Below are 16,606 nucleotides of genomic sequence, written 5' to 3' on the forward strand. Positions count from 1 at the left end.
GCGCAGGCTGCCCAGAGAAGCTGTGGCAGCCCCCTCCCTCAAAGTGTTCAGCGCCCACCTGGCCTAGTGGGAGGTGTCCCTGCCCATGGCAGGGAGGTTAGAACTAGATGTTCTGTAAGGTCCCTTCCAACGCAAACCATTTTATGACCTGCAACCTGTGGGTACCAGAATTCATTTAATTATTCTGTAGATTAATGTATACATTTCAATCAGGAGGCATGAAAGCTGTCCAACTTGGGAATCAAAGCACAGATTTAATGATACTCTGTGCTTGTATTTTGAGGCCTTTGATTTGTATTAGAGGATAGCAAAGGGAAAAATAGCTCCAGATAGGGTAAATAGCTGTGAAAATTGTCAGCGTTTTGGTCAGGACTCATGATCTCTTGAGCATGGGTAGACAGTGTTATCTCCACTGATTTACTGGAAAGATTCAGTAAGGAGTTTGAAAAGAACATAATTGGAAAGGTTCAGATCACTTCAGCATTGACAGTTTGTTGATTTTTTGGGTGTTTTTTTTTCACACACCACTCCCTCTTCCACCCAGAGGGGCAGCTGGCTTACGTTTGAAGGTTTTTTAAATAAATCCTTAGATTACTTTCTATGTGAAGTAACCTTTTCTTTTTACTATTTTAAAAAGAGCCTATATAGCAATTTTCATCATAGAATGTGGGGATTTTTTCAGTTCTTTTCCCATTGATGATTGATTGATAGACTTAAATCTAGATTTTCTCTAATCCTGAAGTTTATCCTGTGTTTGTGTGAAAAATTCTTACAGTTAGTCTAGATGCTGGTGATTTTTTTGGCAGTTTTAAATCTCTCATGTTGAAGAGAGTATACTTTGTTTCCTCCCAATGACTCTCTAGTCTTTTGTGGTAAACAGTGAGACTTATGCTTTTGAATATGTAAGTATGCCAGAAATTGCCAGTTGACTTGGTTTGGTCTGTAGTTCTCACTTCTAGCTGAAAAGAGCTTCTGGAAAAGAAGTCCTTCAAGTGAAGGTAGGATAAGGGATTTCCAGAAATGTGCATTTTTTTTTTTCCTACTTTATGAAGTCATAGATACTCTTCAGGATGCTAAAGGGTAATTCTGACTACCCCTATGCAACTGTCATGAGATTATGGATGAACACAGATGTTTTTTCTGTCTATTTTACACATTCAGTTCTCACTAAGCAGAGATCTGTAGTATTTGTAAGGCAGTTGTTTGATCTCCTGTTTCTCAGCTTCACCATGAATTTATACCTACAGCTTTAATTACATGTATAAGGTAGGGGTAGAGGGGGTGGAAGATCCCAAAACCTGCCAGAAAGTTTGTGAGCATTCTTGAAGCATGCATCAGAGGCCATGTGACCCAACAGTGTGCATCTTGGTAGGATACAACCTTCAGAGAATTGCAGCTACAGGTGAGCAAAGTAGTTTCCTGTACTATTTGTAGCTCATTAGATGTAGAGATCACTAAGTGCTGCATAATGTCACGATAGTTCTGTTTCTGCCCATGCCTAGATATTAAGCACCGTCGACTGCCTATCCTCTTCTTTGCTAACAAGATGGACCTCAGGGATGCAATATCATCTGTGAAAGTATCTCAGTTACTGTCGTTAGAAAACATCAAAGACAAGCCCTGGCATATCTGGTAAATTTCCCTTTTTCTACCTTTTTATAGGTAATACTTTGCACATTCATATTTTAGCTCTACCATGCCTCTCGGTGTTATATAACATGACTTAAATCAACCAGATAAAATGTTGTGCTGCCGCATGAGGAAACAGTAAGAATTTTACAATACTTGCTATGAAACTTGTTGTAAACACACAATGAGTTTATGTAGTCTTAAATTTTCTCCACAGCAGAATAATAAAATGCGAGACTTCTAGTGAAATCAGAGTGCAATGTTCTTATCAGAAGAATAGCTGCTATTATTTTTTGCTGGAAAATTGAGTAGAATTGTTATCAGAGTGCTGCTGCTAGTTTGTCTTGCCAGTTTCAGACTATCAATAGTAAAACATTTAGAGTTGGTTTTTTCCACTCTGCAGATGCTTTAGTAAGCTACTGTTGAAAGGCTATTTAGTAAACTGTTCAATATGAATTCAGAGGGCCACCATACTCTTTGCACTTGTAGGAGCTAGTGTCTTTTCTTTCTGAAGGATGTAAGCTTTCATATAAATAAAGGGATTTTTTTCTACTGTTCACAAGGAAAAAACCTCTCATTTTGTCGGAACAATTTTACAGAAGTTAGATGTTGTCTTATTAAAGTCCCTACATACTGTAAATAAAAGTGAAATCAGCAGCTAAATGCTGCTGGAAACTACAGTTTTAATTTTAGGCCGTTTAATATTAAACTGGATTACCTGGGCATTGTTTTGGGATCGCTGCTTTTCTGTCTCAGAAATTACACCAATGAATTCCCAAGCTCCTTGGGAGAGAATTTTACAGCTAACCATTGTAGCAGTCCAGATTCACTGCTCTGCTCCGTTCCGTAAGTCAATAAATGACGGGCTTTTAAACAGTTGTCTTCCTGTGATTCAAAAACTAGATTTACACTGTTCTCAGTGTAGCTTAATATATAGTAACAGACATTCCTAGGGTTGCTGTTGCAATGATGTGTGCAGGCAGTGTGCTTTCTTCCTTCAGTACTCCAGCATTCTCACTGTGTATGGTAACTGTGTGGCAACGTGGTTGGACTCAGTGATGTTAAAGGTCTCTTCCAACCTAAATGATTCGATGATTCACTGCTGATGTTGTACATAGTAAACATCTTCTGTAGCCTAGTCTGAGGAGGGAGTTAGCTAAGTGCTGGTACAGCAGAACAATGTGGCTGACTTGTGTGAGAGCTCTTCCAGAATCCTTCATGTTCTAGTGACAATTCCTCTGCCTTGAAACTGGAATTAAAATAGATCACATCTTGAAATGATGTTTCCCTGCTGAGAAGGTACTCTAGATTATAACATTTGAGAAGCAGCCTTCCCTATGTGAAGAAAAGTAAACTGTATTTAATGCTATTTTGCAATTCTGTAAATTACAGGTGTAGTGATGACTCCACTAAAACTGGTATTTTTACAATGTTTTCATAAATTAAATTGTTTCTTTCAGTGCTAGTGATGCTCTTAAAGGAGAAGGATTACAAGAAGGTGTGGATTGGCTCCAAGGTATATCATATGTAATTCTCTTGCTCTGTTTTCATTCTGTTAAGCTTTTTTTCATTTTGTGAGGTTTTTTCTTTATTATTTCCTTTGTTTTCTCTCTGTCCACTTCTGCTGTCAGATCAAATTACACAGTGAGTACTGATGCTCTGTTTTACATTTGCCTTTTATCTATTCAACATACACAAAAGATCATGTCAGTTTCTTTGACAAGTGTACTATGAAATATTAATGCATACTCTTGCAAACAATGTAACACTTTCCTGTAAACAACAATAATACCAGCTCCTGCACTTCAATTTATTATTGTGTTGGTTCAGTTTGTTCTTTAATTTTTCCTGTCCGAGTTTTGCATAACTTAATGTTATGTATCAGGAAATCGTGAATAATCAGCCTAGAAAATTAAGCAAAGTGCACAAATACACTAGTTTTGATTATTCAACTTGAATTCTTTAATCCAGAGCCAAAATAAGAACAGCTCACATTATAACAATCACAGCCTATGAAGACACTCATAATTACATTAAATATATCAGATACAGCTTAGATGACATTTTTAATTACAAACTTGGCATGGATGCTGTATTATCCTTCTGTTGTATGTTGGTAAGGATCTGATCTGTTGTCCTCCCGTGTACTGCTAAATGTCTAGAATAGTGACGTGTGGTATTGTTTTGGCAGACTCATTCTAATCTTAGCTGCTGAGCTTCTGTTGCTTACATTGTGGGTGTTTTAGGCAGCCGAGTGTATCATCTGAATCTGCAAGACCGTTTCTGTATACTGGCGTGTCCTGCGCCGTGGTAGCCAGTAGATGTCAGCGGTGTTCCAGAATCCGTGCTACAAAACTAATTTCCTTCAAAATGCAGCTAAACGATAGCCAACATTATCCCTAATTTAACATACCTTCATTTATCTATGAATACCAGACTGCCCTTTCTGCTTAGACTACTTACTGGTAATTACAAAGAGTCGTATTCTGTAACAGCATAGTAAAATAAGCTAAAAACATTTGGTCATGGTTTTAGAGGAAGGGGTACTAGCCAAAAGTAGTCTTTAGGAAGAGATTTACTGCCTCAGAGAAGAACAGTGATGTCTCCTCCGCTGAGTTCTGTGGTGGGGAACCAGCATCCTACTGCTGAGTTTCATCACTGCTATATCCTGTTATCATAGAGGCAGATTCCAAATCACATACCTTATCCTAATTTCAGGCATAGTTCTGATCTTATATTTTCCTGTGATTTGCAGGGTCTCTGCTGATCTTTGAGGAATTTTCCAAGTTTCAATCCAAGTTTCAAGTTGATGGTTTTGTACATAGCTCTAAGCTACTTAAAAGAGTCTGAAATGCTTGCCTAAATATTTTCTGACAAAATATTTAAGTTGTGCATGTAGATTTTAAGCATAGTAAGTGGGTGCTTCTCCTGTCACTCACATAGTTCTTCATAGCTATTCACTTCTTATGGACTGTTAAACTTCTTAATTTTCTGAGCTGAAATACCTCGTGGATCAGCATTATCAAAAAATTTCCTTCAAGTCTCAGGCTCAGTGTCCCCAAAAGCTCAAGAGGGGTTGGATTTAAACTGTATTGTTGCCAAAGCGCGTGTGTTTTGGCAGTTATAGTTTTAATGAATGAAGACTTTGATATTTCAAGAAAAAAGTTTTAATGAGATTCTACTCCTCATTCCTAGAGCACTGGATGGAAATATTTGGACCAACTCTCTCAAGTTATAGTGATCCCTAAATCATAGCCATTATGGGTGCCATAAAACTCAGCGGAGCAAATGACACCTGATTAATGAATGCAGTTCTTGGCAACAGCCATGTCTTCCTTAGTTTCTGCAGACCCATTACAGATAGTTCACAGGTTTAGGGTGGCAGGGGCAGAAGGTTTTGCCTTTTTTTCCCTAGTGATGGCTGAGTTTGCATCTTTCCTTATTTTATAATGGGGCTAGTATTGCAATAACACATCATCAGTAGGGTGAAAAACTAAGCTGTCTCATAAAGGTCTGAACCCAGCTTACATTCCATATCAGCTGGGGAAATTGTACCGATTTCCACGGGTTATAATGGGGCTGCAGCATATATGTGCTGACTAAGGAAATGTTTGAAGTGCATTGAGAAGAGGCAGTCAGGCAGCAGTAGAGAAAAGTGTGGCTACTGGGAGCAAACAAGTTTTTATGTGGCTTACTCAAAAAGAAACTTTAAATCCTTTGCTGTTGGCGAGTTAAGTGTACAGCTCAAATATGTACAAGGAGTTGAAACATGTTCTTCGTAGAGTGATATTCCAGTCTTTATTCATATCAAAGTTACCGTTAGCCCAAAAAAGATAAAAAATTGATTATGTGGAAGAATTTTCCTGTTTAATTAGCAACATTTGGGGGAAGCAAGTTGGCTGTGGAGGAATTTCAGAAGTGGATGAGAGAGCAAGTTGGAAACAACTCTTAACTGCATTGTACCCCGTTCTTGTAACCACACCAAAATACCTATTGGTGTAGTTCTGTAGCCTAGACAATAATGGGTGATGTTTTCAAAAAGCAAAATAGAGCAAGAATTCATCTTGTGTTAAGACTAGCTGTTTCTTTTTATTAACAGATCAGATCCAAGCAATGAAGACATGAGAGATAAATAGAAGATGTATGGCGTTCTGTTACAAACTTTGTCAGTAGTTGTACAAGTTCCTTGGAAGGGAAGAATGATTTAAAGAAAATGAACAGTTCAGCTAAAATGTACTGTGTTGATTTGTTTCCTTTTAGTATCACTTCCAGGAAAACTGGATGTAGATAACATAGCACCTCAAGTATGCAAACCGATGAATCGTGACGGGAGAGCATTTTTAAAGAAAAAGATTTGTGTTAACAATAAGCATCTGCATTTATTTGAGTTCTACCTGATTATTAGCCATCAGGAAATGTCCCTCTTTTTTTGTGGGGACACCTTGTGACCAAATGAAAGTATTTTCCTGAGAAAGACTAATCGGCACTTCTTGAAATACACCTGCATGAGATACCCACTGATTTTTAGGTACACATTTTTAGGTATTTCTGCAAGTTTTTTATTGTAAATTTTGGAGTTTAGTAACCATCTACAATAGGCTTCTAGAGGAATATTTTTTAATTTAAGATACAAGGATTCAAATATTTGACGTATGTGTCATAGATGTTTGTAAGTAACTGCTTTTAATGAAATGTTATTAATTGATTTTGTTGTATACTGTGATTGTATTTGCATTCCCATCAATAAAATTTCAAATATATGATACTCCACGGTTTGTTTTTTTAACTTAAATATGTTCGTTGATGGTCTTTAAAGGTAGAGATTTGGGGGTTTCTGTTAGTTTCATTTGGAATTTTTTTGTCCATTTTCTGATGGAAATAGCACTATATACCGTAATAAAACGGTGTTGCTTTTGCCAAGTTGGGTTTTTTTAATTGTGTATATTTTTCACACTTTCTAATAAACTAGTCTGCTCTTCCAGATGTGTAGTATTTGAAGTTACACTTTTGGAAACACAGTTAAGGAACAGTTTCCTAGGTCATTTATATGAAATGCGTCATATACTTCTATTGTGTATAACAAATATGAAGAATACTTCTTAATAAACCTTCTGACTTTGAAGAGGTACTATAGGTAACAAATCAAGCCAATGCTAAGAACTTCATTTTTCTCATGCCACATCTTTCCCTTTAATCCCTCTTCCCTTGTCTAAGAATCAAGCAGACTGGGCACTGGGAGTGCTGGAGATTATGTTTAACTGAGTGATGACCTGATTCCTGTGGGAGATCTAATATGTAGGTCCTGCAAAAGCTCCTCCCTCCCATTTACTAGCATATAAAACACACGTGTTCTGTAAGCATGTCTTCTAGACCTTGCTTAACAGGAATATTTGAAGCAAAGGGACCTGCCTGAAATCGTAGAACAGTTTTGTATACTCTCAGTTATTAAACGGTTAAAATTAACTCCCTTGCTTTGTGCTTTGCTAGAGGGAACTAAGTCTTACTGTAAAAAAAATAAATTTGACAGTTCAGTTTGCTATGGAAGTATTTAACTTTCATGTCTTTTTCTGCGACACCTTGGGCCTTCTGTCAACTCTGAATCTAAATATATAAAATCAAATACAGAAGAAGAAATCATATACAATTCTGAGATGGTTTTCTAACTCGGAATTGTGGGGCAGATAATTTTCTGGTTTACTTCGCGTTGAGTAATATGGTAACAAAAATAGTACTTGTTGGAAACATCTTTTGCTGTGTAAGAGTATTTTGTAATTATTCTGTTTCACTTACGGCTTATTTAAATGAGACAAATTTAAGTTTGCTTTTTTTTTTCCTAAAAAAGACAAGTTATTGCATAAAATCTGCCTACATTTCTGACTTTCTTGAATAATCTGGACTTTGATGGCTTTCTGATTATTTTAGTCTGTTTATGTTGGACTATGCCAAGTGCTATGTTTATGTTATGGATTGCCTCTACTATCATGGGAAGCTGCTTGAACATACTGCTTTGTTCTTCCACCTACAAATCTGAGAGAAGTATGCTGTTGTCTTTTACTTTTTGCTTCCTGATTTAGTTAGTAAGCCCTTTTTGAAAACAGTTATGTTGTTTGTTGTTCCCCTTTTTGCTGTTGGTTGGGTTTTGTTTGGTTTTGATTTTGTTATTTTCTTCAGTAGCTCTTTCTATTCCTCTTCTACTGGGACACTGGGCTGGATGGAGACCTGTTGGAAGGAGTGGGAATGGGGACAGTCCCATTAGTGCAGCACATGATTTTTATTTTGTTTTTTTTTCACATTACTGCTTCAGCCATGAATTGTCTCTCACTTCTAGAATATCTGTGATTGTTCCATGAACATAAAACTACCAGAGGGCTGCCTGCATGTTCATATCTCCTCCTCCCACGATGTACAAGTATAGGTCCCTACCACACACAGCCACTACAGCCTTGACTTGCTCTGATAACGTTGAATTTGGTACAATGATCATGCATTGCACAAAGACTGCAGGAAACTGCAGAAACAACTCTTTGGAGTTGTTTTCTGAAGGCCCAGTGCTTGTCAGTCCTCAATGCTGTTCTCCCATTACATTTAGGATGTTAAATTAGAGTAATGAGTTCTACCTGGATGCTTCAGGACAGTTTGCACGTATGAGTTCATTACACCTTAACAGCAAAGCAGAACAAGTTCCTTTGGAGGTTTAAGAGACTTGAAGAATATTTCCCTTTATTTTTTTTTGCTCCACTTTTCTGTAGGTGTATGCATTAAATAGAAACTTGAAAGGCAGTAGTGTGACTGAAAGAGGCTCTGAGACAGTTTGGTCTTTACACTCCACGCAATGTTATGTGCTCCTGCTGCTGTGCACCAAGCACGCTGCCTTCCTACATATTTATGAGTTCCCTTAAATTGTTAAGACTAGCATTTTCAGCTGAAACGTGAGGCAGTCATTCTCACATACACAGTGTTGCTTTCTACATCTCTCCTTTACCAAGTGGGGGGTACCACGCAAACATGTGAACCCTAATTCTTTCTAGCCTTGGTACTCAGGACATGAGCCCATGAGAACTTCCTATGTTTAACCTGGACCTACTTGCAGGCATCCTGAGAGTCTGCATGGCCTGAAGACTCCTGGGCAATTTTCTGTTAATCAAGTGCGGTTCCGAGTGTTAGGATGCAAATGTAATAGATCCTTCTTTTAATCTCATCCTTCTAATTATAATACTCAGGGGGGGTTTATTTAGTAGTAAGAAAAATAAGCTGCTGTGAAAGGCTAGACATAACAGCTCAGCTGTACTGCTTAGTTGGCTACAGGAAGGCGTTCTGATGTGGTAATACGTGGAATGGTAGTGTTGCATTTTGGTGCTTCCTTAAAACAGCTGTGCAACCCTCTGCCTCAGAAAGCAGTTCATGTCTTAGAAGCTCTAACCAGGCTACAACATTTTGCTCGTAATAAGAACTAAAATTAATAGTTGATTCAAAATACTTGCCCTTAAAAGCAAACATTTCTTATGCTGAGGAATTCTGTTTAATATTAAAAAATGTACATTGTTGTTGTTGTTTACTTGTTTAGGAAGTTACTCTCCTTGTGATTAATTTCTGACATCTATTTATATAGTTTGTTTTGGCTTTTCTTATTTCTGTTTCACAGAAATCCTTACAAATCTTGCTCTTAAATTTTCTGGTCTACTCCTAATTTTTGCTGAGTACCCTGCTACTGAAGCTTTAAAGCTCTCTTTCCTGTTCTTTTGGTTTGTTTTTTGGTTTTTTTTTTGAAAAAACAAAATAGATAATGAGAGCAGGTCACAGAATACTGGAATTAAAAATAAAAAATAAAAAATAGAGCTACTTCAACTTTTCAAGGGAAAAGTCTTCAACTCTCCTCTTTCAGAAAAGTCAGGAAAGTTTGCTTTGAAAGGTTAACTTGATATGCCCTGATCTTTTTTTTTATTATTGCACAGCCCATATTGACTGCTTAAATTGTAAAAAGTGTTGTTAGTATGCAAAAGTAATATTATGTGTCTTAGCTAATCGGAATTCAGAACTTACAAGGCTGTCATATAACAAATGCCAAGCGTTTTTAGTAATACTCTGTAATCATACTTTAGTTCTGAGGCTCTGTAGCTCCTGTCACAGTAAGTTATATCATGGAAGCATCTGTGTTGGTGTGAACCGGCACTTTATAATTAATTTATCAGTGTTCAGTCAGTTGGATTGCTACCTAATTGGCTGAGTATTTCTAGCCATATGAGGTTCTTGTGTGTGTGGTAACACACTGTTCTCTTTAGTGGATAGCAGGATCTTGGCATGCAAATCAGCTGTGTTTGCTTTTTCCACTTTTCTAATGATAGCATGAAACCCCCTCCCACTACCCTTTTTCAAAGTCAATCTGTAAAATGAAATCTAGGCTGTTAATGTCTCTTGCCTACCATTAAATGATCTTATGTTTTACAAATTGTTATCAGAAGATGAACTTAATTGCATTACAGTCATAGTACTTGGGCACCAACTCACAAGCGAGTGTAATTCCTCTATGGTTCGGGGGCATCTTTGAAGACCAGGTTAACTTGTTTAGTAATGGAAGTGTAAACTTCATGTTAGGCAGTCTTTCTGAAAACAACTTTGTCTTCGGGGATCAGTAAGTAGATCGTAGAGCTAGAAAGATAGTTATTGGACCAAATTGGAGAAGATGTAAGAAATGTATGGAGATGATGTAAGAAATCAAGGAAACTGAGGTGTGTGGAAGAAATTCGTTTGTGCTGAAGTAGAGTCATGTTATTGCAGGAAGAAAGAAACCCAAGCCTCTTGAGGCTCAATGCATTAACCATGATAAGTGACTGAAGTGGATGCTTGGCAATACAGGCTCCCTACTAAGTGGGAAAGCGTTATTCTGGTTCGAGGTGCCTAGAACCTATGGATAATTGTCTGGGGTTTAAGTCTCTGCTGAGGTTTACATTAAGAGCAAGTTAATGCTGTAAAAAAATTTTGGCAGCAGTTTCAAAGCAGGCTGAATTGATCTATAATCCAATCTAGTGTTTAGAAAGTATTGCTGCATATTGCAATTAAGTTTGAGCCTTACTATTTCTTTAACTGATACCATTATAAAATAAGAACAATAAATTTTCTCATGAAAAACAATTGCAGAACAGCTACTGCGTAAGTCTGCCAGCGCTGACTTACCAATATTAGGGTATGTACAGACCTTTTGTGTTGTAGAATTACAGGTTCTAGAAATTAAAAGATGCATACCCAAAATCAGCTAGTTTAGGTTGTAGGAATATTTTTGAGTACAACGTTTCTTTTTCATCCATTTCATAGCTGTTAAAGCACTACTTTGTTCTCTGTCTACTCTGATGCAGTGGTTCAAAAAAGGATTAAAAAAACCCTTTTGTGGGTAATAAGTGTCAAGCTTTCCTTGAGGTATCCGTTCTGTCGTCATGCCAGCTAACACATTTTAGTAAGTCCTTGATTTATGCAGGATATAAAATAACTACATGCTTTCTTCAAGGCTGTAGCGATCAGAATCACAGAATGTTTTGGCTTGGAAGGGACCTTAAAGATAACCTAGTTCCAATCCCCCTGCCATGGGGGGTTGTTAAGTGAATGAAGGTTGATTTAATCTTGGCATCACACTAAACAGGAGCACTTCAATCAGTTTCTAATATAAAGAAAATTTTACAGCTTTATTCAGGGAATTGATTTAATGAAGAGATAATGTGAACCTCAAACAAAGTTTGGAAAAACTGCTGTACATCTAATGTTTATGAGCTACAGTAAGTGCATCCTACAAAAATGTTACATACCTTCCCTTGTCGGTAAACCTCTCTAGTCTTATTATTCATGTTGTATTGGACTAAAGCTGTACATTATATACAGAAAATATAAGAGCAACATCAGATAAAAAGACTGAGTTTCAGGCTTTTATCCCCATTAGCCACACATTTCGTTCTGATGGTGTTTGCTGAAAAAGCTTTTCTTCTCAGACTTCAGTAACAATGAATGCTTGAGTGAAGAAACATGGATTATTCAAAATTTTTGTTCTTGGGTATTAAGAGAAATCTTCTTTCCCCTACCAAAGGTTCTGTTGTGTTGGGCTTAAAAAAAAAAAAAAGAAAAGAAAAATTAGGGGGAGGGGGGCTAGTTATGCTGTTACTTATCCAGCTAACTAGGCGTAGTCTGATTAACAATCACTTGCATTCTTACAAACTTGGCCTTTAATATTTCTTTCTTACCCTTTTTCTGCATGCTGTACATATTTTTTACTGTTATGTGAAACTTGTATGCCAAGAATTAGACTCTGTTTTTCTGTTTGTTCTGTAATAAGATTGAAGTATTTTCTGTCTGTTTGGAATAACTTATGGATTTGACATGCACATATATAAGGTCTCTTCTTTGTTTTATTTTCTTTTCCTTCTGGAAGCTTAAATGGAGAGAAAAATAAGTTGTTCTGTGAAACCAGATGGGATTCTGCAACGTTTGCAGCCAAAAAGCTTTTATGATCCTGTTTGGCTCAAATCATAAGAATTCTGTTTGTTAGAGACCGGTGTACTTACAGTCAGTTTTACACACAGAATACTTGGCAGCATATTTCTCAGACATTAAAGATGATTCTTCCTTTTGGAATATATTAATACATGTGCTTGGTATGAATGTGGTAAGGGCTTACTTTTTTAATGGATATGTATTCTAATTTTCGATCATTTTGAATAATGTTTATAAAGGGCTTAGATCATTAAGTCAAAAAATATTCTGTGTTGTGAAATACAACAGGATAGACAAAGGGATGGAATTGATGTGTTTCTGAACATTTTTTTTCAGTCAGTAGTTCTAGGAAGCCTTGAGGTCCAGGGACTAGTTTTAAGAGATCTTTGAAAGGTAGCTAAAAAGGCAAGTCTGTTGTCCAGGGACTTAAGTTTACTGTCCATAGGCTTGTATCCCAGTTACAAACTGCTTAAGAATCTGCAGACTGAAAAATTTACATGCATGGAAATAGGGTAAGTCTTTAGAGTATTACTAAATTGATTCGATATTTGAAACTGTGTACATTTGTATAGAAAGGTGTATATTCATTTTTGAACTACAGATCTGATATTCAAAAGACATTCTAGATCTAAGAGTGTTAAATGAATTTCAATGTACAAGTTGGTGGTTATGTATTTCATGGATTTCCTTAATGTAAGACGCCTCTTTTTGAAAGTTCTTCCATTCTTCCAGCCATTAAATTATTTGTGCTGCTTTTTACCTTATATACAATATATGTTACAAGTTGGATGAAATTAACATTTTGGTTAACCATAGTTTTTCTAGTAAGGGTGGCAGTGGATAGACAGATTGGCTTAGCAAAGAAGCATAAAACAGAACAGAATTGTTTTAATGAGAGACCTCATTATATGAAATGCAGATTTTCTTGAGCTCTGGTTAGAGTAAGGGGGTTTTTTTGTAATGATTAGCATTGGTAAGAGCATAAGTTTCATCTTTGTATTCACACAAGTGTAATTGATTTGAGGTGCTACCAAAAATGTCTTGAAACTCTTCCAGACAAGCCGTGCTGATCAGCTGAAAGTAACCAATCCTGCTGCAATTAACAGGAAAGGACTTTAGTCCTCATCTACAGTATTTAGGTGCATACATATCACCGTAGTATGAGGCTTCTGAATGCATTTTGATCCATACCCAGGTGCAATGGAGTCGTTTTAAAGGGGCATTTGTAGGTGGGTTGGCCATTTTTTTTATTTTGTTCTTTACAATTAGTTTTCCAGTTTAGCACTTCTGCTACGGGGTAAGTGTCAGTGTCACAAATTATAGTGTGGAAAACAAATAGAAGAGGACTTCTGAAAAGCTGATTTGAAGATTTTTAATTGCTACACTGAACTCTGGCCATAGGTGGCACAATGTATAAATCTTATGCAAAATAACAAGGAACACAGTTATAGTTCTCAGTAACTGCAGTTAACACCATTTCCAGCTGTCTTCTCCAGACACGAAGGCATTTGAATAATAGCAGCTGGCCGTGTGGCTCTTGTTTAAACCATTTTCAGTAAATCAAGTGGAGAAGCTGTGTTCACAGTTAGAGGATGAGGATTGCTGGAAGCTGCACAGTGCATATTTTACAGCAGAAGGTCACAGCTAGATAGAAAATCTATCCTAGAAAACCTTGCTAGCATGCTTCATCTATGCAATAACATAACTAAGACCCAAATCTTCAAGTCTGTTGTTTGCTTTTATTTTAGAATAAGCATAGATTAGAGAAAGTCATCAGTTTCAGCAACGGGACAACAACCATTGTTTAAAAAGGCTTGGAAATGTTACATGTAGTGACCCCATTATGTGCATTTTTTAATTCATGCTCTCATACCACCCAACAGAAACCTTGCCATAATACATTATGTACTTGAAAGGAAGAAGGTAGTATTAAAGTACTATCAACTATTTGTGCCACATCTACCTTTAGACACATTCTCTAAGAGCCTGAAAAATGGATTTGCCTATTAACAAGAAAAAGTAGCCAACATATAAAAAATATTTATATAGATAAATGCATTAGACATGCATGAAGCAGAAAACTGAACTATGCTTTTGTTCAGCATGGTTGTACTTCAGAACGAAAGACTTTTTTTTTTAGTGGTCCAACAATACAAACAGTTTGAGAACAGGTTTTTTTCATTTATTAGTTGTGTTAAAATGTGCTTACAGAGAAAATGCATAGTTTAGTGGTTTTAAGACTACATTTCTCCCGTAGTTATTGCTTTAATATATCAGAAAAGTTCTAGAACTAGGTATGAAGGGAGGGTTCTTAATAAACCTGTATGATGGAAACTTGCTTTCCTTTTTGGTATCCAAACAAAACAAAAGATTTGACTCAAGATTTTAAAGACCCATAAAAGGGAGGAAATTCAGAAAGCTCAATTGAAGTTTCACCATCTGCTCACTTTAAAGCAACAAGGAGAAGGGGGAGGTTTCCGTTGTGCACAACCATTATAATCTGAACTGCAGTAGAAAATCGGATGGATATGGAATAGGCACAACACCCTCCCCTCTCTTATTCAAGATACTGATTCAAGTGAAATTCTAGGCAGGATGAATGATGAAAAAAATGTGCTGATTGCCTTAGTGTGACATTTTTCTCTTCTGTACCATTGTATCCCTCTGTAACTGTGTTTTAATGGCTTCTCACTGCCTTTGGCAATGCTGTATTACCTCGTATGGGCCACATGTGAGTACTCTAATGTGAGGCAGAAAGGAACTTGTTTCCCCCCATCTGTTTTGGCTTGCATGTGTTCGTGCTGCTGTTAATGCTGACAGCTGTGTTAATATGCGAGGCCACCTGCCGCATGGTACATACTGCATCTTTGGGTAAAAGCCTCACTTTTCTCACTTTGTGGAGGGTGTAGATGGCTAGGACTGGGTTCCTGTTGGCAACTCTGCTGACGGTTCCCATTTTGTTATTTTAAATGTGTTAACATTTACTCGGAAGTCAGTTTTTCAAGAGTACAGAAAAAGAAAAGGGTTATCTGAGTTGGGCCACGTTCATCTTTTATACTGATACAGTTTTACTACTTTGATTAGAGTATGTGTCTCCAGTAGAACTGTCATTTTGGTATGTTTCTGTATTTTCTGCTTTTAGATACAGCAAAGAAAAGAGAGACAGATTTGAGCACAAAATGTTACTGTTTGGGATTAGAATTTCTGATTAGGTTGGCTCTTTGTTCTTGGACAAGCACAGCCCTGGTAATGCTCCATGCTGCGCTGTAGTGTCCCTCTGGGCACCTCCCTGGTAAAGTGTGGACAGATTTTGGATTCAGCTAGGTGTTTTGACTGCCTCTGTGTGCGAACCACTCACTATAGCATGCTTAACTATGTCCTGAGGTGGTTATGAGGATTAATTAGTGCTTAAAGCCTTTGTAGATTCCGGATGCTTTATAAATGCTAATTATTTATATTCAGGTTTGCCACAGTTTAGGGATTAGGCCTTACTTAAGCAACAGGTTGGGAAGCTGTGAGATAGATGTACCTGGCAAAGAAGAATTAAAAGTAATGAATAGTTACTGAGAGTCTAAGCCTCCCTGCAGCCTGTTTGTGCAGTCCCAAGAAATTGCCACTCTTCTATTTTGGTTTTGGAGCCTACTCTTCTATTTTGGTTTTGGAGCCTTAATTACTTTTGTTTTGAATGTCAGAGGGAGTGTCTCCTCTGTAATGTTCCATAGGCGCTGTTGTTACATTTTGTAGTTCTAACTCTGATTGCCATTTCCCTGAGAATGGGCAACTATGTGTAGGTAGTCTCTAAATGTGGTTTCTTTCGTCTCTAAACTGTTCTGTAATGAAATATTTTGGGTTTTTTGCTAGGTTTGGGGCATTTCTATTGCTGAGAGAACTATCTGCTCCTTTTCTGGACATTGAAAACTAGGTAGGACCTTGTTGTGTAGTAAGTACTGGTCTGCTGAATAAGGTTTGTGACTGGTAATTACACAATGAGAAAGCTCCTTTTTGTAACCCATAACCAGCTAATCCCAACTCAGACTGACTGGTAAAGATTTAAGTACATGTACAATATCTACCTATGTCTGTGTTTTTAAAATCCACCTCAAAGCTATATCAGACCTGGACAGTATGAAGGGGAGCTGTCTGTGCATTTCTTAAAAATATTTTTGGTCATAGCTGGAGGAGTAGAAAGCAGACTGAAAAGTAGCCAGTAGTTTATTTCCAGGCTGGTTTATTGCTGCTGCTCTGCAGATGGCCCTGGAGCACCAGCTTCATATTCACCCCAGGTTGCAGCCACAGCAGGCTGATACTATGGGGCAGAGGTAAAGAATATGGGTAAAGAGGCCTTGAGTATAAAGGGGTGAAAAAATGGAAAAAAGATCTTACAGAAAAGAGGTGGGCACTGGCACAGGTTGCCCAGAAAGACCGTGGAGTTTTCATCCTTGGAGATGTTCAAAAGCTGTCTGGATGTGGTCCTGGGCAGCCTCCTCTAGGTGGCCCTGCTGAA

General features: G+C 37.4%; 1 protein-coding gene across 2 annotated transcripts in view; it reads left to right on the plus strand.

Moving 5' to 3' along the window:
- Positions 1-5,967, plus strand: part of ARL6 (ADP-ribosylation factor-like 6) — a 16,204-nt gene extending 10,237 nt beyond the window's left edge. The window contains exons 5-8 of one of the 2 annotated variants that reach the window (XM_009872566.1): positions 1,503-1,632; positions 3,090-3,145; positions 3,261-3,273; positions 5,729-5,967. In XM_009872566.1, the coding sequence (XP_009870868.1) occupies positions 1,503-1,632; positions 3,090-3,145; positions 3,261-3,273; positions 5,729-5,765 (236 nt within the window). In that variant the 3' untranslated portion in view covers positions 5,766-5,967. The remainder of the gene's footprint in view (positions 1-1,502; positions 1,633-3,089; positions 3,146-3,260; positions 3,274-5,728) is intronic. The other variant, XM_009872567.1, reaches the window with a different exon arrangement.
- Positions 5,968-16,606: the final 10,639 nt, after the last annotated feature.

The sequence above is a fragment of the Apaloderma vittatum genome, unplaced genomic scaffold (genome assembly GCF_000703405.1).
Source record: "Apaloderma vittatum isolate BGI_N311 unplaced genomic scaffold, ASM70340v1 scaffold12777, whole genome shotgun sequence".
Lineage (NCBI taxonomy): Eukaryota > Metazoa > Chordata > Aves > Trogoniformes > Trogonidae > Apaloderma > Apaloderma vittatum.